Source organism: Xenopus laevis, chromosome 3L, assembly GCF_017654675.1.
Source record: "Xenopus laevis strain J_2021 chromosome 3L, Xenopus_laevis_v10.1, whole genome shotgun sequence".
In the NCBI taxonomy this organism is placed as follows: domain Eukaryota; kingdom Metazoa; phylum Chordata; class Amphibia; order Anura; family Pipidae; genus Xenopus; species Xenopus laevis.
The window spans coordinates 83,523,548-83,550,653 of NC_054375.1; the positions used below are offsets into that span (position 1 = coordinate 83,523,548).

The 27,106-nt window shown below is 40.5% G+C and overlaps 1 protein-coding gene across 3 annotated transcripts in view; it reads right to left on the bottom strand.

Annotated features, from left to right (window-relative positions):
• The window catches only part of lhfpl3.L (LHFPL tetraspan subfamily member 3 L homeolog), a 29,939-nt gene extending 3,047 nt beyond the window's left edge, over positions 1 to 26,892 (bottom strand). Inside the window, exons 1-3 of one of the 3 annotated variants that reach the window (XM_018251092.2) lie at positions 19,463 to 20,703; positions 10,645 to 10,881; positions 5,042 to 5,068 (exon numbers count right to left, since the gene is read on the bottom strand). In XM_018251092.2, the coding sequence (XP_018106581.1) occupies positions 5,052 to 5,068; positions 10,645 to 10,881; positions 19,463 to 19,886 (678 nt within the window). In that variant the 5' untranslated portion in view covers positions 19,887 to 20,703 and the 3' untranslated portion in view covers positions 5,042 to 5,051. Of the gene's footprint in view, positions 1 to 5,041; positions 5,069 to 10,644; positions 10,882 to 19,462; positions 20,705 to 26,258 lie in introns of those variants that run through there. The other 2 variants (NM_001094287.1, XM_018251093.2) reach the window with 2 other exon arrangements.
• Between the last annotated feature and the right edge of the window lie 214 nt (positions 26,893 to 27,106).

A 27,106-nucleotide genomic window follows, 5' to 3' on the forward strand; every position in this document is an offset into this window, starting at 1 on the left:
TGAAGGGAAAAAAAGACAGACACAGATTTATGAAATACTCACAACCATTTAGTGGATCTATCTTATCTTATTTGTCTAGTAAGTTACTAGGTTGTTAGTAAATATGTGGCTACCTACAAAAGCAGTAGAATTAAGGCCACAATAATATTGATAGCTAACTATTAAGTATCTATATCAGAGATACATGGCTGTTACCTAACAAATTTCATCTCAAAAGACACCACTTCTAGTTACTTAATTGGTTTCCATATTTATGTGCGTCATCTAGCATTCACACTTCTAGATAAATATAAGATAGTCTAATTAACAAATTAACAAATGTAAGTGTGAAGCTGGCAGTGACACCTAACAGGTTTCTAATGCTGCAAATTGGACACAAAACTGTATTTTAATTTGTAATTAAAATCTATTGACTGGCTGAGAGCATTTTATATATCCACGGAACCCAGCTATAAACAAAAGGATTTTCTTTGTTGAACATAGCAGAACATGCCGTAAGTACATTAATGTGGAACAACCAGTAGGAATAATGGGGCTTACTGATCAACACTGGGCAAATTTGCACCTGGGCAGTTACCCATAGCAACCATCAAGTGACTGGCTTTTTACAGGCAGCTGTCAGTTGAACAATTTGATTGGTTGCCATAGGTTACTGCCCAGGTGCAAATTTGCCCAGTGTTTATAAATGAGCCCCAATGTATTTATAGTTTAATCAGTAGGATTTATTCATTAAAGGGCTATGATTTTGGTTCCAGTCAAATTCATCTAACATTGTAATGAACCTTCCTGCATAAGATTAAAGGACAGATCATACAAATGCATGACATGTAACATCTTGTACACATGAAGCAGTTTCTAATTTGCATATGTAAATTAAGGGTGGGAAGTGGAAAACTTTTTTTACTTCCTTGTTTTGTGACAAAAAGTCACAAGATTTCCCTCCCCGACCCTAATTTGCGTATGCAAATTCGGATCCGGTTCGGCCGGGCAGAAGGATTCAGCCGAAGCCTGCTGAAAAAGGCCGAATCCTGGTCGAATCCCGAACCGAATCCTGGATTCGGTGCATCCCTAGTCGCCAGACGACAAATCTCCTTTTCTTTGCGGCAACTAATCTCCCTGATCTGCCTTCCCCCGGCTAAAATGAAAGTCGATTGGGGGCAGGCACTCTGAGTGCTAAGTTTTCCGAAGTCGCTCGTAATTGCTTCACGAGGAAACTTCGGGCGACTTAGGAAAACAAAGCGATCCAAGTGCCTGCCCCCAGGCGATTCTCATTTTAGCCAGGGGAAGGTAGATTGAGGAGATTAGTCGCTTGCAAAGGAGGAGATTTGTCACCTGGCGATTTCCCCCGAATCTGTGGCCAGACTCTAAAGTGATTTCGAGAGACTAAAGCAACACATGGGTTTTACCAGTAACGATTCACATTATTGCCTATGGGAAAGCTTTTACGGGAGATTTGTCACTTGCAGCAGCAGAGATTTGTCGCTGAAGATTAATCTCCTGGTGTGCCATTGCCCTCAGAATGAAAACAGAGTGCTGTTGCTCTGCTCAGGAATGATATGGGAAAGGACATCTGAGGCTTCTTCCTGAGTAGAGCAACATCAGAACACTTCCCGGTTTTCCTTCTGAAGGTATCACTCTTTGACTGTATTATTACAGCAACTGACCAGCAGGAGGCCCTGATAAATAAAAATTATTCTATAGACAGTAATAGCTTTGCAACTGAAAAAATGTTTACACGTTGCTTTAAAAAGCACATTGAGCAATTTTACATTACGTTTAAGATTTATTTATCATTTATATAGCAACAGGCATGTGTGTCAAGATTCAAACCCTGGACTATGTGGTTTTAACCTAGCCTCCTCCTCCTGCCTCTTTGCTGGATCATTGTGACATTATGGTTTCCAACCCCCCCTTTGTTCTTAAGTCCCTGAGTTCCTGGTTATTCTTCATTCTGTTGCCTCTGGGTTTGACCCCTGACATGATTATACAAACATGTTTTTGCCTGCCGCCTGCCTTGACCTTTCAGATTTTAGATCTGTTTCTCATCTTGCTGCCTGCTCTGACATCTAATTGTGTTACATGGACTTGATTTGAAGTCTGCCATTTTCTTAGCCGTTATTCATCAGTTTCAAGTTACTTATTAAATCTATTATTGTGCACAATAACATATTACTGGTTAACACTGGAACACCACGTTACCAAGCACATAGGCTCCTACCTGCCAGTTTCACACCTATATTCATACCTGACAGGTGTGTATATTTGCATAGATCAGATTTACGTAAAAATACATGGATCAGCATTACGAACTAGGTATTTTAAATCAAAATTTTGTAAAACAATACATACCCTTTAAACAAGCAATAGTACTTTAATTTTGAAACACCAATATGGAAATTCATATATTGTATTGAAATAAAGTAATATTGCTATACACTTATGGGGTTATATATCAAAGTACGATATTATCTCAACATTTTCTGCTACAAACTGCACGGTTTTTTATGCTTATTTATTATTACATTTTCCTGAAAATTTGCTTTGCGGGGGAAAAAAAATCAAATTTTCATGATTTTTTTTGGATTCTTCACCGAAAACTCAGATTTCCAGTCTGGCAAACTACCATTATTTGTCTGAAAACTTTGGGGTAATGCACGAAACCCGCTAAGTACCAAGCTTAAGAGACACACATGGTTGCTTGTATTGATGAAGAAGATTTTCAAAGTTAGCCTTAGGCCTTGTAGTGTATGATGCATATTCATACCCTTTGTGTGCGTTAACCAGCTGAGAGGCCAGTGCTGCCTGTTTATAAAACATTTAATGGTACAAAATCCTTTATGAACACATTACTGGGAAGGGCCTGGATATCATACCCCTTTGCCTTGCTGGTACAATTGTAAAATATAAGGATATTATAAGTTACAGAGGAGTTTCATGACCATATAAAAACACGAGGTCGAAGGCCGAGTGTTTATATACAGGTCATGGAACTCCGAGGTAACTTCTAATATCCTCATATTTTGCAACTAGGGGTACTTTATTTATTATAATGCACAAGTTTCAGTGAGTCATGTGACAGAAATGACATCAGAACTCACCGTTTATAACTGATGACATTAGAACTCACCGTTTATAAGGATATCATTTACAAGATATTCATGGCTTTTGTGTATATATACACATGCTTTAAGGTGGCCATATATATATATAAACGTGTTGCATCGATGGCTAGGGCCAGATATTGCAGATCTTGGCTTGTGGAGAAACGCAGTGCGAGAATCTCCTCCTCCTTTGCAGGGAGATGCAAAATCTCGTTTATTCGGTGCAGGAACATCAAGTATCAGGGCAGCAGCGAAGGAGCGGATTCTCAGCCTGCATTTGTCCGCAGGCCCAGATCTGTATCATCTGGCACTAGTATTTAATATGTACCTTGGTCCTATGATTATCAGTTTGCGAATTGCAGATTCTTACAAGTTGTAAAATTTACACATAAATATAAAGGTCCCATAACATAATTTATTAGAAGGATCTTCAACAAATTTAATAGTGAGCCATCAACTTGTAGACTTGGACTTTTTACATTGCATACAGAGGTTGCAAAATGAGTGGATCTGGGTCCCATTTGGACACCCATGCACAGGGCCAAACCGGGTGCCAGCTTAGCACTATTTTGAAGCAACCTTTGGGGCTAATTATTAAGATATTTGTTTTTTCTTGGTCACCCTCAAAATATCAACAATTAGCCAAGTGCATTGGTACATTGCTTATTTATTAATTATTGAAATGAGCCCATTGGGACTTTATTTTGGCAAAATGTTGCGGTGTTGTAATTTGTAACGGTGAAAAAATGTTGGCAAATTATCAACACAGCAATGACGTATTTTAGATATTAGCATGCAGTGTATATTGTATGTAGATAATGCAAAATGGCTTCTATATCTTTATAATGATAGTTTGCCAGACTGGAAATTACTTTTGTGAGAAAATTGTGGTGGCACATTTAGTGCACTGGCAAAGATTTGCAGTGGCGTAGTCACTGATTATGAAAAAGTTCATGCATTTGTCACTGCAATCTTTATTTTTTTCCTTTGAATCTCTGGCAAATCTCTTGTTTGAACAGCACAACTTATAGACAACTTGCAAAGTTTAATATGGTAGTATATAATGTTTGCAGGTGTTAGGGATTTTAGTTTATTAATGTTTCCGGACTTTGAGAACAAAATTAAAAGCACTTGATAACACTATTTTAAGTTTCTGGTTGAATCCATCCATGTAAAATATCTTTAACATCTACCTGCAGAAAATATAGAATTATTTCTGCTTAGTGAATAAACCAGATTTAAAGCACTTATAATACATACACTGATTTCTAATTACAAATAATATATGAATGATTAGGGGGTTGCACATAGGCATCCCCTATTCCACCCACTAACCCAAGTTGCAGTTGGTGCAGCTTAGTGTCTCTAAGTGAGTAAATCAGTGCTTGCACACCACTACTATGCAAATGATTGGGGGAAATTTTCAATCTTCACCACTATTGTTCCGAAAAAACAAGTAAAAGTACAGCATTGTGTTAAACTTTTATTATGTGTTCCATGTACACATTTAATAGCCTAATTTACCATATATGTTGCAGCAGGTCTCTAGTCAAATCTTGGATTCAGATCATACAAGAAACTTGTTTAATTGCAATACACAATTGATTGTTGCTTTTAATATATCCAGTAATTTACTAACTGTTACTATTGTTACAAGCCTAGATCTGACATCTAGACATCAAGAATCTACATCGTCTTAACTGGTTTCCAGTCAACGATGACGTATTAAAACGGTGGGTATTCCACAGACTAATAGAAAAAAAACCCAGACTACAAAAACTACAGAAAAATAAAGCACATAGATTGCCTAAACATTGCCAAACACAATCTAGTGACAAGAAGCCATGCAAAATATTAAGGCAGAAGCACATGTATACATTTCACATATTGGCCACCTAAGTGCCATGCTTAAACACCATCCAGCCTTACACTGTACATACCTTATTAATATTAGGCATTTCCATCATCTGTAGGGAAGTGAAAATATTCTTGTTAGGGTATAATTGGTAGATTGACTAAGCATAAATTATGGGAATTCCTCATTATATACCATGTGCTCTGGAAACCTACATTTAAATGAATGGGATTTGAGTGTTTCGTAGAGCTGTGCAAAACATGTCTCTCAAGACCCAAAACAAGCCTCAGCAAACGTATTTAAGTCTGGAACTAAGTCTGAGATATCTTTGCATGCAAAAAAATGGCTGCAAGAATTAATTGAATGTAAACTTGGTGTTGGCACCTTGCACAATGAGCTACAGTCTAATCAATGATCCAATGGATTTTCTGTCAACAGATCTTGAGTAAATAAATAAATGACTAATTTGGTGATACACAAAGATCAGAACTCAATACAAAAACCTGAGCCAAAAAAGCTGAAATTAAATCAGTGCCATTACCCCCGCAAAAAAAATACACAGTAACAAAGAGTTGGGAAGGGAGGGGGCACAAAGTTCCATCAAGTGTAATCCTGTACTCATATTAAACTTTTTATTTTTGGAAAAATCAGTGTAAATTAGTCAGTAAGGCTTACCCAAATACATTTGTAATATTTGGTGCAAACAGGGTAATTTTAGCCGCATAAATGCTGCAGCAGTAGAGTAACAATGCCTCACCTCCCCCTACAAAAACAAAACTTCAGAGGTGCCTGGTGCGCACCTACCCATACCTCCCTCTACTGGCCGCCCCATGCTGGGTCGTTAAGAGAGCGGCTGGGGAAATTTCTTACAGCTATAGAGGAAGCAGACCCTGCTGTCCTATCCCCCCAAGTCTGCTTCCTCTATATTTACACCATCGTGCCTCTCTCTTGGTCCTTCTTCAGTGATGGAATCACAATCACACAGCAACAAATATAAAATGAACAAATCTAAGTCTCACCCACATTCGAATATAAACAGGGCATACTAGTTTCAACAGAAAATGCAAAAGTGGAAAAGAAATATACATACATCTAGAAACATTACTTATATAAATAAATGCTGGCTGAAAGGTGTGATAACAATTCCAAGAGCACATACCAGTCTTCAACAGATGTTAACAACCTATTTAAAATCAAAGTCTTTGTGCCTTATGCAATTTCACCAGATTAATTGGTACTACACGCACAGACAATGAGATGCCCCATCACAAGTGTCATCACAGGGATTTATTCATTATACAACTTGAAAATTACAGCCTCTGAACCCACAGAGATCTGGAAAAATGGAAAGCTTATCTTTATGACTGAAGTGTTACTGCATAACACATATGGACATAGACGAGTGCACAGTCCCTCTCAGTTGGCATGAGAGTGGAGAGAGGGGACCGGACTAGGGGTAGGAGTCAGAGAAGGTATGTGCCTGGCACCCCCAGCTATGTGCCCTAGGAACGTACCTACTCTGTCTACCCATAGTTCCCGCCCTGCCTGTAATACCTTTCTGATGCTTATTCCCTGCCCTGTAAGGGGCAACATCACAAAAGCTGACAGGTTTCAACCAGTGGGCAGTCCCATTTTTAATGGTGGTGTAAATTTGGCAAAGGAGGAGTAGTGCCAGAAAGCATACTGGAACTGTTTTCCAGGCTATTATCCTACGGACAGGCTTTGCAGACCCCAAGGAGAATGATAAGAAGAAAGAAGTCAGGGAGGAAATGGCAATTTCTTATCAGATACACCCAGCATAAATACTGTTATCAGAGGCCACATTTAGTCCAAATTTATCTCAATATTTTCTGAAAAAAAACTCCGACCAAATCTGCACGGGTTTTTTCAGCTTATTTAATTAATACACTTTCCCAAAAATTTTGTTTGCTGGAAAAAAATCTGAAAAAAGTGAAAAATAAAAATTTCAGATTATTGCACAAAACCCTGCACAGATCAAAAAAATCTTTGGGACTTCTCGCATTGATTTATATGCAACCTTGGCAGGTCTGAGATGGCAGATTTTCAGATTGGGACTTTTTCCATCCTCGGGGTATGATAAATTCTGAAAAATGTGTGATTTTTTTTCCACTAAAAATTCTAATTTTATACTAAAAAAACAATTTTTGGGGGGTTTTTGGTATTCGGAGTTTAGTAAATAACACCCTAAGTGGGCACTGTGACTTTAGTGTTAATAATAAGTTGGTTATAACCTTTTTCCTTATTACTGATTACCTTGATCGTGTTGTATTCTGTAAAATCTTTATATTTTATTTAAAGGGGACCCGTCACCCAAAAAAATTATTCAAAATCCTATTTTATCACGTTAGTCCAGCAAAATGAACTTTAATTACACTGTTTAAATTATTTGAATCTTGTTTCCTTCAGTCTGGGAATTCAAAATGATAGCAAGCAGGCAGCAGCCAATTTGTGGACACTGTTTTTAAAGGGATGTTTTTTTCAAAACGCATCAGTTAATAGTGCTACTCCAGCAGAATTCTGCACTGAAATCCATTTCTCAAAAGAACAAACAGATTTTTTTTATATTCAATTTTGAAATCTGACATGGGGCTAGACATTTTGTCAATTTCCCAGCTGCCCCCAGTCATGTGACTTGTGCCTGTACTTTAGGAGAGAAATGCTTTCTGGCAGGCTGCTGTTTTTCCTTCTCAATGTAACTGAATGTGTCTCAGTGGGACATGGGTTTTTACTATTGAGTACTGTTCTTTGATCTACCAGGCAGCTGTTATCTTGTGTTAGGGAGCTGCTATCTGGTTACCTTCCCATTGTTCTTTTGTTTGGCTGCTGGGGGGAAAAAGGAGGGGGGTGATATCACTCTAACTTCCAGTACAGCAGTAAAGAGTGATTGAAGTTTATCAGAGCACAAGTCACATGATTAGGGGCAGCTGGGAAATTGACAAAATGTCTAGCCCCATGTCAGATTTCAAAATTGAATATAAAAAAAATCCTACTTTCATGTTTAATTTGAAAAGGACTTTTATTATACAGATTTTTGTGTCTGGGTGACAGGTCCACTTTAAGGTATTTGTAGTTTATTGGCAGCAAATGAACATTTAGAGCCTGTATTTTAAGGGGTGTTTCATCTTAAGTAAACTTTTAGTTTGGTATAGAATGGCCAGTTTTAAGAGACTTTTCAATTGGTTTCCATCATATATTTTTTTATTGTTTTTTAACTATTTGCCTTCCTCTTCTCACTCTTTCCAGCTTTCAAACGGGAGTCACTAACCCCATCTAAAAAAAACAAATGTTCTTTAAGGCTACACATGTATTGTTATTGCTGCTTTTATTACTCCTTTTTCTATTCATTTTCCAGTTTCTTATTCAAATCAATGTATGGTTGCTAAGGTAATTTAGACACTAGCAACCAGATTTCTGAAACTGCAAACTGGAAAGCTGCTGGATAAAAAACAATTGCAAATATAACTCTCTACATCATAAAAGTTGATGCAAGATGAACAATAGGAGGTATGTTAGAATACCTCCTAACATTTGTGAAATAGAAAGTGGGACGAATAGATTTGCTGAGACTGTCTTTGTTGCCACACCCCTAATTACCATGTTCATTTTACAAAATTTGTCAAGTTTGAACACATTTCTGTGTTTTTTTATATTAGTTTTGCTAATGAAGGTGAATTGCCCTTTAAGCTGCAAGTCAGTTTCCCCAAGAGACCTGTTTATTTTAAATGGTTACAATTACTTATTTGCTTATCTTAAATTGGTGAGAAAGAAGAATAAGGACCGCACCAGCTCACCGTTTTCCCCACGATTCAGGTGCTCAGTCTCACAGTGTCCCCACTGTGGAAGCAGCAAAGATACGGAGAAGCAGACGGCAGAGGGCACTTCTGAAAATGGGGTTTATTGGAGTAACTGCTGATGACACAGTGTCATCAGCAGTTACTCCAATAAACCCCATTTTCAGAAGTGCCCTCTGCCGTCTGCTTCTCCGTATCTTTGCTTATCTTAAATTGTTACAAAAGTATCTAAGTATCTATTCTTGGCTCTCTGCCAATTATCTTTTATTGGCTGCTCAGTGCAGGAGATTAAAGAGAAAGTCTGGACATTCTAGTAACAAACGGGGACTTCGGGTTGAGCTGTCAAAATCAGGACTGTTCCTTTGAAAAACTGGACAGTTGGGAGGTATGTGTTAGGCCTACTGCCCTACAGCATATACTCTATGTATAATATTTACAGTTACAGTCTGCATGTTGGTTATTATGGGAACTGTCCTTTTACTGTTTATGTTAATACTGAATTGAGACGAAAGTTCTCCAAGTCTGATTGGTGTAATTTCCAGTTTTGGTGCTAGAGTAACCTGTGGGCCCAATTCTGTAGATGCAAGTACTCTGCAACTATTAACATGGGGCACAAAGGGAACTGTAAAGATATGACCTGCAGGAAGGACTGAGTAGGGCCAAGCAGAACTGTACTGAGCAGGGGTGATCCTGGCCCCTCCGCTGCCTCAGGCAGCTTGCTCTTGCTGCCGCACCCCCCTCCCCGTTCGCTCTCCTTTTTGCGTCTGAGGGGGAGTCCGTGAGGGCGGTGGAGAGGCCCAGGACGCTAGTGCAGAGCTCTGTGCTAGAAGAGCCAAATTTCCTGTTAGAAAACCGGAAATTCGGCTCTTAAAGTACAAGGAGCGGCATTTTTGCCGCCCTGGTACCTAAAGGGGCGCTGCCGCCTGAGGCGAGATTCTCACCTCGCCTCATTGGTGGAGCGCCCCTGGTACTGAGCTGCCAGACTGAAACACCACAGAGAGGAATGTTACCTTTAAAACTTTAGTTTTAGAAAATGATCAGTAGTCAGCATCTGTACTTCAATTAAGCACACCGTACTACCCATTACTTTATCCATTATCTTCCTTCAAGAGCATTGTTACAGTGAAGTCTAAAGGTGGGAAGGCTAATTGCCCTAGATGTCTAACCAGAAGTTGTTTATAAATTCTGACTTTTTGTAAAATTTATATTTTTCTTGTATGTAGGCATTAAACCCTTCTTAAAGGTTTTTGCTTGGACATTTCTCACCCAAAAGGTGATGTAAGATCCATTAACATATTTATCTTATCATATTTATAATTAAAGATTATGTTCATGAACCAAGTAACTAAAGTTAAACTAAGATAATGCTCATTTGTACATGCCAATGTTCATTGATGACAGATCCATTACAGGGCCAAGAATTATGTGGACACCCTCTCTAATTATTTGGATTGGCTGTTTAAGTCACACCCACCATTGCTGACATAGGTGTTACTAAACAATACAAAGATACTCTTATCGATTATGTGCTTCCTACTTTGTGGCAACAGTTTTGGCATGGCCTTGCACCCATACACAACGTTCTGTCCATATAAAACTAATTTGCAGAGTAGAATCATTTAACTGTCCTCACCTCAACCTAACTGAACACCTGTGAGATTAATTGGAATGCCAATCATCTTGTGTATGAATGGAAGCAAATCCCACCAACAATGTTGCAATATCTAGGAGAAAGCCTTCCTCAGTTTTAGCAGCATAGAATGAAGGAGTCCACATACATTTGGTGTCCACATAATATGATAAATAACATAGACAATAAATTAATCAAATATAAAAGTAAATACATCATTTTATAAAATAAATTAAAAACATGTACCTTTACTTTCCAATTTCAATTGCTCTGCCATTAAACTGTCCAGCCTATTACCAAGCACAAAAGCCAGAAACGAAAGTATGAGGGCATCCAGGATTCCAATGATTGCTAGAATATATGCCCAACGCACCGAACATGCTCCAAGAGAGTATTTATCAGTCTTTTCTCCACACATTCGCTTTACCTCGTCTGCATCCCAGCCATCTGGAAAAATCATACAACCAAGTACAAGGCAAGCAGCTAAAAGAGAAGAAATTGGGACACTGTTACTATAGCAATTTCTAATAGTATAAGTTAAAATGCAAGTAAAAGCATTAAAATGTGCCTTAGGCTTGACACCTTCCTATTTTTGGTGTTTCTATAACCAGTGGTACCTAGACCTTTATTATTTTATTTTCCTGTTAGATATTCAAATGGAAATATTCATAATTAGTTATATGATTTCCATTTGCTTTTTCTCCCTTCGATTCCATGAAGGTGTTAGTTACTCTGTTTTCAGTTTTGTCCTTGGCCAAGGTTCAGCTATTTCTTAGGCTGAGTAGCCACACACTTCATATATCACCTTTTATAGGCCTCCTTTTGTGTAGTACACAAGCCCAATGCACATAATAAATTGTGTCATGCACAAAGAATTGCTTGCCACTACTCACAGCATAGTGCACTTTATAAAGAATGGACATTTACAATGAATTTAGTATTTTATGAATGATTTTTTAAAGGAGAAGGAAAGGTTAAAACTAAGTAAGCTTTATCAGGAAGGTCTATATGAATATACTAGTAAACCTTCAAACTAATGCTGCTCAGAGTCCTTTGTCAAAAGAAACACCACATTTCTTGCCTTCTATTGTGTACACATGGGCTTCTGTGTCAGACGTCCTTCTTTCAGCTTAACCCTCCAGGGCTTGGGCTTGAGCATGCTCAGTTTGCTCCTCTCCCCTCCCTGCTATAATCAGAGCTCAGAGCTTTGAGCGAGCAGGGAGAGACTCAGGCAGGATGTGATGTCACACCAAGCTAATATGGCAGCTGCTATCCTAACAATAACAAACAAAGACAGTGTCTGGAGCTGTTAACTCAGGTATGGAAAAGCATTCTAAAGAATAAAAATGGTGTTCTAGCTTTCACTGTTGTGGCTAATCTATTGGCAATAAACTGCCTCGGTAGCTTTCCTTCTCCTTTAAGCATAATTCATTTGGCAATTTTCATTGCCTTGATTGTCCTTTTCATAGATTAGCATGCATGCTGGTAACTCTTGTTCATTGAATATAAGACTCTGATTTCAATAACTCATGAATTCAAATTTGATAAAATCTTTTTTTTTAATTTTAAGCTTCTTTTTTGGCAAGTTTATACTTGGCCGTGAACCAATTTAAGATACTACACCGCCAGACTTCGACCAGGCATAGTGAATTAATATAGTGGTGTGTTGCAACTCATATGCAGGCCTGAGTTTCTTCATGTCTTCCCCTGTGCTGGATGAAAGATCCAACATAGGTAAGCACAGGTTAAAACAATTGTGTGTAAGCACCATAAGAGTAAAGGCAAGATCCACAGTTGTGTGACTGCAATCAGACATTAAATGGTTAAAGCATGAGCATGATTGTAACCACTTTGTCACTGCGAATTTCTTCTACAAAATAATTAGTTTGTGCAGGATGCTTCTTTTAAATTCCTTTTGAATGTACAATAACTTGATTGCCTAATCAACTTTAATCTGCCCTAGGATTAGAAAGGAGCTACTTTGAGATGCCATCTGTCACAAACAAGAGAGTGGACGCTTTTGTTCCCCAAGTTATTCAGAGATTAAACATTCAAGTAACAAAACCTATTTTATAAGGCAAGTCGTTTACTTGAAGGGGAAATTCCCTTTACATATATCCGTTAATATGAATATAGACAGGTTCTTAACTCTGTTTCTCAGGTGACCCACATTATGTTGCAGAATTGGATGTGGAAGTAAAAATTCCAGTTATTCTCCTAATTTAAAGGAAAAGAAAACACTATGTAACAAGAGTCAGTTTTCCTATTTGTATTTTAACCAGCTTTAGGGTAATAGCACACAGTATGTGTTGTTGCCTGGCCTTAATTTCTTCTATTGAGTTAAAAGAAATGTCCAAAGATACCTTTGCACTGGTAAAACATTTCAATTGCGCAACCACCAGAAAATGCAGAAGGTAATTTCCAGGAGCTATGTGCTTAAAGGAAAACTATATGAATATTATGGCAACAGTATCATATATCATTATATCATATTAAGTGGCATATTCAAGAATCTTACCAAACTGGATTATATATTTAAGTAAATATTGCCCTTTACCCAATGGCACATACTACAAATATTAGCATCAAAATTTTATTTAGTTGAAGCAGGGTTTTGCAGCTGTTTTATGCAATATATTTTAAGGGTCAACCTTCACTAGCTTTTTTCGTCGGATCGACACCCGGCGACAAAATGCACACGTCAAGATATAATTGGACTGAATGAAAAGTCGGAGGTAACAACTACACGGTAAGACGGATGAAGACGCTGTTTCTGCGACCACATCCAAAAGTCGTGTTGCGTCAGATGTAATGTTTTTACCTGAGACTTTTCATCCAGTCCAATTAGAATCTTGACATCTGCGTCTCCATCTGGAGTTCTACCCGATAGAGACCTACATTGTTCAGGGGTATAGTTTTCCTTTAAGATGTTTTACTGGCAGCAATTCACAGTGACACAAATGTAAATGTATTTTTGGACACTTTCTTGCCTGTGCTGAAGGACATTAAGCGTGGGTGACAAAACATACTGTGTGCCATTGCCCTAAATCAGCTGGTTTGCAATTCTATTTCAGAAGTCAGTGGCAGTAATGGTATATTTCTTTTAATAGCAATTACATTTTCAAATAACATAAAAACCATTAAAATGTTTTATTTATGTAAACTGGAAAGTTGCTTATAATAACATTTCACTGTGCAAAAACTGTTTTTGGTTTGATACACTGCAAACTTCTGTCACCTGACAATAAAATAATGATATTTACAATAGAATAATGAGAACATCCTATTCCATGAAGGGTAATGGCTGGTATTTAGGACTATTAATATAAATTAAAGCTCAAGACCCCCTTGTCCTGGTACTTACAAAGGCCAGACCTAAGGCAGATAGGGGGGAAGGGAATGCTGATGATTGTGGTCTCAGGTAATAATCATACAATGACATGATGACCAAAGGTCAAGACTCTGCAGACAGAAGTCAAACAACAGTTAGATACAGAAGTGTTGCTTCAGAACTGCAAACCCCCATCCTGTCTCAAACTAGCAGACATAGCTTTTATAGTTTGTGTTTGTTGGAATCAGAGAAACATAAAATGATGTAACAGGTATTGCAATATTTACTATAGTAAGCTTACATGCCTTCTAATATAGGAGGAGGGCTTTTGACCATGTATGGTATTTCCGTGTACCCTTTGTTTTTATGGTAAATGCTCTGTAAAAAGGTATAAAAGCTTGTTGTAAGAGGAGTGTCTTTGGGAAGTTCTCCTGTCACACTTAAGTACTATGCTGTGGTGTGATTGTGACAACTTCCTAGGCAAAACTCTTGTCTTGTTTGTCTTTGTCTAATAAATAACCTCACTTATTTGAATAGCCTTTTCTCTGAGTTTTGTTTTTATAAACGAGGTCTGAGTGATAAAAATACCTACACATCTGGTACAATTTTTATCAGTCTGCAAATTGTCTCAAAATATCACTCTCTACAACATCATACTAAAAGTTAACTCAAATATGAACAACCCCTTTAAATAATATAAAGGTGAAGACACACAAAGCTACTAGGTAGCAGCTAGAGTCCTGCGCGGAACCAATTTGTTAAACCCGTACCCGACCCGCAACTGGACACGCAACTCTCATACTTACCCGTTTGAACCCGATACCCGACCCACAAGTACCTTATTCGCAAACCGATCCACGACCCAATGACCATCATGAAACAGGAAGTGCTGTCGTTGTAAACCGGAAGTGACATCATTAGAAGTTGGCATGCTCAGAAAAAAAGGAGTAAAACAGGAAGTGCTGTCATTGTAAACTAGAAATGGCATCATTGGAAGTAGGCGTGATCAGAAAAAAGGAGTAAAACTCACTATTGAGAAGACCCGCAAACCCGGTGACCCGCCGACCCGCGTCTATACCAGCTCCCCAAACTTCTACCTGCAACCCGCAGGGTATCGCATGTTTTGCGGCTAGCCGGCAGGCAACCGACACGCTGCAGGACTCTAGTAGCAGCTAAAAATAGAGAGAAGTGATAATTGGCTTTGCTAAGACACTACGTGTGTTTTAGCAGAGGCAATTCTATGGTAGGGTACTTTGTAGCCACAACAAGTAGATGCTACTAGTATCTCTGGACCTACTAGTAGCAGTTACTTTTTGTGGATACGAATGCCAAGAAAACACCCTGCCATAGACAATACTGAGAATTGCCTCTGTTAAAGCAAAGCCAATTATCCCTATTGTCTATTTTGTGACAATTAGCTGCTACTAGTAGCTGTATGGGTCTTTACCCTTAAAGAGCTACTGACACTATAAATTAAATCTTTTTAACATCACTATCATAACATTGTGTTTGCATGCTATTTATAATTTAGCCATAAAATATTTGCCCAATGTTTTTACATTGACTTTCTGATCCCCCAGCAGTTGTCTGTTAGCATTAGAAACTTTGACAGGGTGAGAAGGGAGAGTCAGGCTGGCAAAACAGTCAGGTTTAGGAATTCAAACAACAATTACATACAAAAGCAGATCTATCAGCAAGAAACAATCAAAATGACCTATAGGTAACTATAGGTAAGTATATCAATATTTTGAAGAGTAGTTTTTTGTGTCAGTATCACTTTAATACCTTAACAAGTGTTGTAAAACAGCAATTAGTCAAAAGTTGAAGTAAGAAAATGAGGAACTGATTGTGGCACAGACTAAAACGAATCCCCAAAAGTTTATATTATATAATATTTATATTATAGTTATCTTAATAGTAAAAATATGCAAATGTGCTTAATCAGTTATTTTAATCAGTTATTTTCTTTGCTGTATACAATAGAGAAGTCAGTAGAGAAGTCAGAGTTTCAAGACCCACTCAATAGGGCACAGATGGTCTGCTCAATCATAACAGGTTGACTCAGGATATGGTACATAAATGTGTACTCAAAAATTAATGTAATTAAGGCACCAAGGATTGATGGAATACAACCTTGGGCTAGAGAGGTTAATTAAGTTTAGGCAGGCCTCTTTTTTCATATTCTCTCTCACCGTGTATGGTACCTATGGATTGGAGGAAAGCTGATGTAGTTTTAATGTTTACAAAGAGATGTCAGCCTGGCAATTACAAGCCCATAGGTTTGATATCTGCAGTGGGCAAGTTATTTGAAGGCTCAAGATTATGTTCCAAAGTTTATTTCTGTTCTGTGAATCCAATCAATATTCAGATTGTATTCAGATTGTTCTGCTTTTTTTCTTTTTAAAGGTAATGCTTTACTTGTTTTACAAATAATAAACATTGACAATAAATATAGTTGTGTGTCACTGGTTTTATTTTCATTGCGAAAGATTGGTTATCCCTTTCTTACAGGTTGACCTAATATATGTGTTTTGTATATGCAAAAGAGTTCCCTTATTCCCTCGCCATATCACTACTTGGTTGAGTGCTAGGGCCCAACTCCCACCATGGGCTCCATATCTTGTCAAATATTGCGGGCCGTGCCCCTGGCTTCGTGTGTGAGCTTGATCAAGGGTTTATCCATGAGCCACTTGGGGGGAGTCACTTGCATAATTAGATTTTTCTTTGCATAATATAGTAATGCCTTAAATCTCACTCTTGCATGGGCAGTAGGTACTACTTGGTCTACTACCCCCAGTAGACACACCGTAGAAGATAGCACCTGTGAGAAGTCAAGGGTGGTTGCTAGGGATGCCATTATCTAAGACCTGTATGCACTGATTACTGGACAGGCCCAGATCATGTGTATAAAATTAGCAGCAGGATTTCTACACCTAGGACAAATATAATTGTCTGTCTTGCTCACAGCTTTAAGTTTTACCGGGGGTTTTATAAAGTTGATGGAAGACTTTAAACTGGAGCTGTCGTTCACTGGTATTATACTAGAATACATTGTCTCCGTGGCTTCATCCCAGTATTCCTGGTTAAGCTCCGGTATCTGTAACTGCCATTTATTTTGTGCTGTTCGAAATGGAGTAGGCATACCAGCTAGAGGGTTATGGCAGGGTTGGACAGGGGCCCACTGGGGCTGTTGTTGCAGGGCCCCCCTCCAGGTCCCCCTTCCAAGGCGCCCCCCTCCCGGTGGGCACACGCGTGCACCTTGTATTTTACGCGACCTGTGGCAAGAAGATTAGCGCAGGGAACAGCATGGCCCACAAGAGCCAGGGTTTCACCAGGTTTTTTCCCAGTGCCCTGTCGGCCAGTCCAAACCCAAAATTATTCCACCAAACGCCCTGTTATAAGTCCATGTCAAGTGACTGTTACCCAGAAAGTGATCCCATCAAAGTCAATGGGGGGCACACGTTCAGGCAGTCTGTGCCACCATGGTGAATGGGGGGGGGTTAAATGCATGCACAATTTACTGGTAGCTAGGTCTGAGAGAGAGCAAACCAAAGTAAGACAAAGTAAGTCAAACTCACTGGTTTTTGTCTGCTTTTCTCTACCTGAACCTGCCTCCTGCCCTCTATATATAGCCTGCCCTGCAGATTACATCACAAAAGGAGCTGGGTGAACGAGAGAGTATAAAAAAGGATGCCAGAAGCAGGAAGCTGGCAGTGTAAGGTTGCAGGCAGGGAGAGCAGGAAATAACCCGCAAAGGGTGTGCTGAGGTCAACCCGAACCCGGGGTCCCGATGGTATCAGGCAGGCCTGCACATCACTACTTCAGTCCATCCAAACCCTAGACAATGCCCACTAAGCCAAAAAGCAAACAAAAACGAGGCTCAAAGCACTGGGAACCAGTGGACCTCTCTGCATAGTAGGGATGCATCGAATCCAGGATTCGGATTCGCCCGAATCCTTCTGCCTGGCCGAACCGAATCTGAACCCTAATTTGCATATGCAAATTAGGGGCGGGAGGTAAATCACGTGACTTTTTGTCAGAAAACAAGGAAGTAAAAAATGTTTTCCCCTTCCCACCCCTAATTTGCATATGCAATTTGCATATGCAAATTAGGGTTCTGATTCGGTTCAGTATTCGGCTGAATCTTTCACGAAGGATTCGGGGGTTAGGCCGAATCCAAAATAGTGGATTCGGTGCATCCCTACTGCATAGAACCAAGATACCACCAATATGACCAGCATACCATTGCTACAGATCAAAGAGAGGGGACTCTGATCACTCCACAGTTGTGACATTTCTAGCACAGTGAAAACAACTAGATAAGCTATTTAAAAGCCTATCTGAGATGATGACATTTATTAATATTATATATTAAGTTAAGATGAATGAAGCTGTCTGCCATCATAATTCATTGGTAGATGAATATGACCACTTACCTGCAGTGCCAATCCTGGGCACAGATGCCGCCCCCCATCCTCTTCTGCTCTGCACTTAAAAATTAGTGTCGGAGAGGGTCTAAGGGGGGCAGCATCACTAGTGCATTGAGTGCAATAGCGCTCTCTGCACTAGCGGAGCCGAATTTCCAGGTTAAAACCCAGAAGTTCGTCTCTTACTGTTACAAGAGGCGGCTTTTTGCCGCCCCTTGTAACTGGCCGCTCGTTGCCGCCTGAGGCAAGGGTCTCACCTTGCCTCATGGCAGGAGCGGCCCTGCTTAACTAACCTCCACTGTAACCAACACAACCAACAACTTGCAGCCCTTGTGACTTTCCAACAAACAGTCTGTGCTCCTTGGCAAATGCTTCAAACTTCTGCTTCCTGACAATCCCTTAACAACAGAGTGAAGTATGAGAGGCAGGGTGAAGGCATTGGTACTGGTCTAGCCACACATAAGTGATATAATAGTAAGAAAATAGTAGACCCAATACCTGTATGATGCAGCAAATGGGGTAATACAAACTGACACTACAAAAGAACAATTGTTTCGGACCACACGTCTCTTCCTTAGTGTGGAACTTCACTGAGGAAGGGACGAGTGGTACTGAAACGTTTGATCATGTGTGAAGTGTCATAGGCACCATGTAATAAAGTTGGTATTACCCCGTTTGCTGCATCATACAGCCAGGTATTGGATCTGCTATTTTACTACAATCCCTAACCAACAACCTGTGTTACATGCAACGGTGACATTGTTCTACCCTGGACTCTCTCTGACTGTACTTTTACATTCTGTATCCAACAACAATTACAATTTATGGCTGACTGACTGTGTCAGCACCTCACAGGGATGCCACCAAACACCCACTTTGCACCACCTGCATCATCTGCCCCTGTGACATATTGAGCCATATTAAATACTGATGTAAAGGGTGCCAGAAATTCAGAGACCGTTGTTCCCCCTAGAGTTAATATAGTATGTGGCTTCTAAAGGGCAGGGGGATGCCTCGGGTCGACTGACACAATACTTTCTACATTTATATATGTATTATTGGGTGACAGGCCCGGACTGGCAATCTGTGGGTTCTGGCAAATGCCAGAGGGGCTGCTGTAAGATTCCATAGATTGTCACTATTTATTGGGTTGGTGTGGGCTGATTGGGCCTCTGTGTAGCTGAAATGCCAGGGCCTATTTTGATTGTCAGTCCAAACCTGATGGTTGAAGTATATAAAGGAATAAATGATAAAAGGGGTAAATGGCACAAAGCAGCACAGACTCGTGTGTACATGATACACTCACCAGAGCAGAGCTGCATCCAGGCGCAGATCTTATACACCGTCGCTGTGTTACAGAAGAAGAAGAGCCCGAAGGACACGATGCAACCAATGATGAGGGTCATGGACAGGCCAATGAAGAAAGATGCGGCTTTGAAGGCTCCCGAAGGGATGGAGGAGAATTCGGTAAAGCTTCCTGTACAAGTGAGCTCCTTTGAAAAGCCACTGCCGATGCAAAAATGGAAGAGGCCAAAGTAGCCGACCTGTGGGGTGTCCACTCCATCCCCGATCCAGTACGGCTGGGTGAAACACACGATGTTGAGAATGGCGAAGCAAATGGTAAATATTGCCCACAGCACCCCAATTGCCCGAGAGTTCCGAATGTAATTAGCATGGTAAATCTTGGCTGCTTCTTGAGGGGATAACATGACTAAACCAGCATCTGGCATGGCAGCCCCTAAACACACGATAATCCCACAAAAGGAAGAGATATCAGCACAGCGGTACTCGGCGCACACGGACAGACTCAGGGCTGCAGTGAGTCACTGAGTAATGCAAGAGTGGCACAGTCTGTATTATACTGCAAAACCCATCTGTCTTGCTCTGGCTACTCGAGATTTGCGCTCGACTGTCCATTGACTGACAGCAAGTGCCAATGGCAGCCCAGCATCTCCAGGTACCACAGGCAGACGGTACCAAAAGGAGCTGTGGGGGTTGCTAGGAAGAGAGGATGCTACAATGATATCCCCGCCATCAACGGGCGGATAGTTGTCCTGGGCCCGGTAAGTTTTGGATCTAAAGGGGGGCCTGCTGTGCTGCACTTAATAGGGGCTCAGAATAGAGGATTACTATAGCCCAAATTGCATTCATAATGCCCCAACTATACTATAATGCTTCTTCGTATTTCTAAGACTCCCATTGGCTGTGCTGACTCACATGGGCCGGGAAAATGGGCTGGATTTCTGCAGCTACTGCTCTTAGAGAGAGGGGGAAGATGAAATCTGGGCTGTGTGGGTAGTCTGGGGCTGGGTATGGTTATCTGCTTGTTGTCATCTAAATACAGCAGCAGGCAAGAAAGTCATGTTTGCTCACACTCCTCTTTCTTTGGTTCTGTCTGTGCTGTGATTAAAATAAAGGAATCTGTGGAGAGACATTGTGGCAAGCTGTTGTAAGTAGGGGGTGGGGGAGGAGATATACTGCTTTAGAGCTGGGCAGTGGTTTATCAGCTTCTGATATTAACCCTTTCCCATTCAAACCCTTTCCTTTACATCCTGTGCATTTTCACTCATAAGGGTTGAGACTTTCAAGATGAAGCTGACTGCATGCATACTGCATATATTCCAAATATAGAGGATAGTCCATTAAAAAGAATGTTACAAGGAAACATCCTATAAAATAAAAAACAAAGAGAACATAGTGGGCGATAGAGAAAAGGTGGGGGAAGCTAGATTACCCATTATGACAGTTAAAGGAAGAGAAATATAGAAAAAAATACATTCATAAGTGAAAAGCATAAGAACAGATACAAGTAGAGAAAAGACAAAGAAAGAAAAGGGTAAGTAAAGCAAAGGCCATGTGGACAAAAAGAGGTTAATTGAACATTTTTATACACCTATATGTTATATACTGATGTGAATGATGTGTAATCTCTGTAAACTGTGCCCAATGCCTATCACTGTATATAATGCCATGGAATGCCAGTACCCACTGCTTCTCACTGTGTATACTGTCCTTGGTGTTTCAGCACCCAGTATGGAGTGCTTCCTACTTTATATAATGTGCTTGGGGTGTGAGTAGCCACTGTCCCTCACTGTATAACAAGCCTGCAAGTTCTGCTGCTAAACAAAAAGGAACCAGATAATTTTTTTGTACAGGGCCCTGTGATTTGTGATGGCAGCCCTCATGATATGTCGGGGCATTGCTGCAAATGACACAAAAGCTGCAAGCACACTGCATAAACCTCTCCACCCACTTATGTAAGTGCAATGCCTGAACTCTTATAAAGATGCAGTGTCATTGGTGTATGGGCATATTTATTTGAAAATTGAGCTTTTTATAGGTTTTTGGCAGCACAGTTGACACCTTCAGATGAATTATAGGGGTTGTTCACCTTTAAATTAATTTTTAGTATGATGCAAAGATTGATATTCTGAGCCTATTTGGTCTTCATTTTTATTATTTGTGGTTTTTGAGTTATTTAGCTTTTTACTGAGCAGCTCTCCAGTTTGCAATTTTAGTAATCCAGTTGCTAGGGTCCAAATTATCCTAGCAACCATGCATTGATTTGAAGAGACTGGAATATGAATAGGAGAGGGCCTAAACAAAAAAGTAGCAATAACAATAAATGTGTAGCCTTACAGAACATTTGTTATTTAATGGGGTCAGTGACCCCCATTTGAAAACTGGAAAAAGTCAGAAGAAAAAGACTATATATAACAAAAACTATACATAATAAACAATGAAGACAAATTGAAATGTTGCTTAGAATTGACCATTCTATAATATACTAAAAGTTAACGTAAAAGGGAACCCAGGGGTGTTGAGAAACTCGCCTCAGGTGGCAGCGCCCCGCTGGTTACCAGGGGCGGTAGAAATGGCACTCCTGGTAACTTTAAGAGCCCCCTGGACCCCCTCCAGTGCCAAAAAGGTGGAGGAGGGGGGCGGCAGTAGGAAGCCGTCTCAGGCGGTAAAGGGGCAGGATCACCCCTGGATGAACCATCCCTTTAAGTAAGTGTTTGCAGGATGTATTAGCAGCTCAGGGTATACTTATGAAGTTATGAGATAAAAATCTACTACTGTTTACATAGTATCAGAGGACTGTGATGTAGAAAGGATTTTTCATTCTCCAGAAATGAATAGCCCTTATATGGTGTGTAATGTTGCCTTATTGTGTTGGGTTACAGTTGATAAAGAGAGTTTTTGTCTCACTAGGGAATATGTTGTCTTGTTCTGTATTCAAATGAGTAAAAAGACACCAATCTTTGTGTCCCATTGGCCAGCACATAGTATGGTAGGAACGTCTCTAAAGCTGGTAATAGACATGGAGATATAATTATACGAAACTGAGTTTCATATGACTTCCAGACCATGAGTGGGCTTCAAATAATTGTTCCAACAATTTTCTTGCCATGGAGATCAGTCGTTAAGTCGATCAGACAGGTTAGAATATTTCTGCGGCTAATGACAATATCTTTGAATATATTGTCTATCTATTTGTCCTACTATTTCCAGGACAAAACACATTATGTATGATTGCTATGTGTCAATTAATGGCCTGAACATCATCTGATATTTTTCTTCTTTAAATCCAAATGGTTAGTTTTAGATCACTGCATTGAAACAAGCTCGATATCTGAATATTCGTTATACAAGGAATAAAATCTAGTACACAATACACAGAAAGAAATCTCCAGCACTTTGCCTAACCCACACTGTGGCAAGTGACCAGCTGTTATAAGCACCCTTGTGCCAGCATTAGGTCTAACCCACATTCTGGAGTTGACCAGCTGCTTTAAATGATAAAAATACATTATTTGTACACAAAAAGAAGTAGAAAAATTGCCAGCTCAAAGTTTGCCTTTAAAAATAATTATTGTTTGAAAAAATTAGGCGTTAGTACCACATTTTTACCAAAATATGTAAGATCTAGTGCCATTAATCCTTTAGGAAAATGAAATATTTACAGGTGTAAGTTTATGGGCTGGGGCTTAAAAGCTCTCTGCTTTCTCACTAGAGATTCTGAGTTAAGGGTAAGTGCAACATGGTCTTATTACTCACACTGTTTGCTGGGAGACTTGATTTAAATGCACTACAGAATGCTAATAGATAATGTAGGACTCACATACAATGAGTGCCTTCATGTGGCATGTGAGCTTACTTATTTTGGCCAAAGTGTGATACTAACAACTCATTTTTTGTCACTATTAAATGTGAGAAAGTTAGCCAAACTGACAGATTTTTTGCTTCCAATCTAGCCATCCAAACCACATTGCCTTCAGTCTGTCCATCCGAACCACAGACAATGCTCACTAAACGAAAAAGCAAGCAAAACCAGAGACTCACAGCATTAGGAACCAGTGGCCTTCCCTGCATAGAACCAAGATACCACCAATATGACCAACATACCATTGCTACAGATCACAGAGAGGGGACTCTGACCACTCCACATTTGTGACATCTCTAGCACTTATTAAAGGATAAGATACTGGACTTTATAGCAAATCATAATATTATGAGTGTATGCCATGGTTTTATGCGTAATAGATCTTGCCAGACTAACTTAATTTATTTTCATGAGAAGGTAAGCAGGGACCTCGATTCTGGGATGGCAGTGGGTGTGATTTACTTAGACTTTGCTAAAGCATTTGATACAGTGCCACACAGAAGGTTACTGGTTAAATTAAGGAATGTTGGCCTGGAACCAGAGGCGGGCCAGGCTAGCCGGGCGCCCTAGGCGACCCAGCCGGCCAGCTCGCCCTCACTTCCCCAGTCGCTTGCGCAGTGACGTCACACGCAAGCGCGTTGATGGAGCGCCGCGACGCGCATGCACGCAGACTACACAAGCATATGCGATGCGTGACGCCGATGCTCGCGTAAGTGAGAAAGTCTGGCGAGTGGTAGAGTCTGGTCTAAGGGTAGGCAGAAGAGGTAGCTGCCCAGCGCCCCATAATTGTTGCGCCCTAGGCAGCTGCCTCTTCTGCCTACCCCTAGTTCCGGCCCTGCCTGTAACATAATATTTGTACCTGGATAGAGAACTGGCTAAAAGATAGACTACAAAGAGTGGTGGTAAATGGAACATTTCCTAATTGGACCAGTGTTGTTAGTGGAGTACCACAGGGCTCTGTTCTAGGTCCCTTGCTTTTCAACTTGTTTATTAATGACCTGGAGGTGGGCATTGAAAGTACTGTTTCTATTTTTGCAGATGATGCTAAATCTATCTATAGATTCCATGCAGTATGCTGCCACTTTGCAGAGTGATTTGTCTAAGTTGGAAAACTGGGCAGCAAACTGGAAAATGAGTTTCAATGTTGATAAATGCAAGGTTATGCACTTTGGCAAAAATAATATGCAAGGTATACACTAAATGGCAGCGTGTTGGGAGTTTCCTTAAATGAGAAGGATCATGGGGTTTTTGTACATACCAAGTTCTGGGCAGTGTCATTCTGTGGCTACTAAAGCAAATAAAGTTCTGTCTTGCATAAAAAAGGGCATTAACTCAAGGGGTGAAAACATAATTATGCCTCTTTATAGGTCCCTGGCCTCATCTGGAGTATGCAGTGCAGTTTTGGACTCCAGTCCTTAAGAGGGATATAAATGACCTGGAGAGAGTGCAGAGACGTGCAACTAAACTGGTTAGAGGTGTGGAAGACTTAAATTATGAGGGTAGACTGTCAAGGTTGGGGTTGTTTTCTCTGGAAAAAAGGCGCTTGCGAGGGGACATGATTACACTTTACAAGTACATTAGAGGACATTATAGACAAATAGCAGGGGACCTTTTTACCCATAAAGAGGATCACCGTACCAGAGGACACCCCTTCAGACTAGAAGAAAAGAACTTTCATTTGAAGCAACGTAGGGGGTTCTTCACAGTCAGGGCAGTAAGGTTGTGGAATGCACTGCCAGGTGATGTTGTGATGGCTGATTCAGTTAATGCCTTTAAGAATGGCTTGGATGATTTTTTGGACAGACAGAATATAAAAGGCTATTGTGATATTAAACTCTATAGTTAGTATAGGTATGGGTATATATCATTTATGTGAAAGTAGGGAGGGGTGTGTGTATGGATGCTGGGTTTTCATTTGGAGGGGTTGGACTTGATGGACTTTGTCCTTTTTCAACCCGATTTAACTATGTAACTAACTATATAACTATGTAACTACAAAAACAACTATTAAGCTATTTACAACCCTATCTGAGATGATGACAACATTGATTGCTGCAGTAGTTAATACACTGAAATTAGAATTAGCTGAACTTGTTATCAGAATCTCACATTTATAAGCTGAATGAAGCTGTCTGCCATCACATCACTTGAATTCCTTGTGACTCTCTAACAAACAGTCTGTGCCCCTTGGCAAATGCTTCAAACAATTAGTTCTGCTTCCTGACAATCTCTAACCAACAACCTGTGTTACATACAACTGTCACCCTGTTCTACCCTGGACTCTCTCCGACTGACTCTGTAACCAAGTTACTGGCACATTCTTTATCCAAAACAATTGCTGACTGACTGTGTCAGCACCTCACAGGGATGCCACCAAACACCCACTTTGCACCACCTGCATCTTCTGCCCCTGTGACATATTGAGCCATATTAAATACTGGTGTAAAGGGTGCCAAAAATTATGAGGCGTCCTAGAGTTGTAACCCTTTTAGAAGCCTGATGGCTGCCCTGGCATCACAGCATCTCTCATAATCTCTTTGCACCTCTACAAACTATTAATTTCCTGACAGATAAGTAGAAGTTGCTGGGGAACATTTGGACATTGTGAGGAGGGAGGCAGAGTAACAGGTCTGAATTGGAAGTCAAAACACGCCCTGGCAGTAGTACACAGAGGCCCAACCAGTCCCCCACCAGCCCACTTCACAGTGACTGACTATGGCATCTTACAGCTGGTCCCCTGGCATTTGCCAGAACTCACAGATTGCCAGTCCGGGCCTGCAGAGTAACCATGGTACATGGCTTCCAAAGAGCAGGGGGAAGCCTTGGGTTGACTGATACAAGAACTTTACATTCGTTTATTAAGGGTGAAAAGGAATAAATGATAAAATGGGTAAATGGCACAAAGCAGCACAGACTCGTGTGTACATGATACACTCACCAGAGCAGAGCTGCATCCAGGCGCAGATCTTATACACCGTCGCTGTGTTACAGAAGAAGAAGAGCCCGAAGGACACGATGCAACCAATGATGAGGGTCATGGACAGGCCAATGAAGAAAGATGCGGCTTTGAAGGCTCCCGAAGGGATGGAGGAGAATTCGGTAAAGCTTCCTGTACAAGTGAGCTCCTTTGAAAAGCCACTGCCGATGCAAAAATGGAAGAGGCCAAAGTAGCCAGCCTGTGGGGTGTCCACTCCATCCCCGATCCAGTATGGCTGGATGAAACACACGATGTTGACAATGGCGAAGCAAATAGTAAATATTGCCCACAGCACCCCAATGGCCCCAGAGTTCCGAATGTAATTAGCATGGTAAATCTTGGCTGCTTCTTGAGGGGATAACATGACTAAGCCAGCATCTGGCATGGCAGCCCCTAAACACACGATAATCCCACAAAAGGAAGAGATAGCACAGCGGTACTCGGCGCACACGGACAGACTCAGGGCTGCCGTGAGTCACTGAGTAATGCAAGAGTGGCACAGTCTGTATTATACTGCAAAACCCATCTGTCTTGCTCTGGCTACTTGAGATTTGTGCTCGTCTGTCCATTGACTGACAGCAAGTGCCAATGGCAGCCCAGCATCTCCAGGTACCACAGGCAGACGGTACCAAAAGGAGCTGTGGGGGCTGCTTGGAAGGGAGGATGCTACAATGATATGCAGGACCGTCATCAAGGAGGGGACAGTTGAGTTTTGAGTGAGTTTTGGGTCGAATGGGGGGCCTGCTGTACTGCACTTACTAGGGGCTCAGAATAGAGGATTACTATAGCCCAAATTGCCTGCATTCATA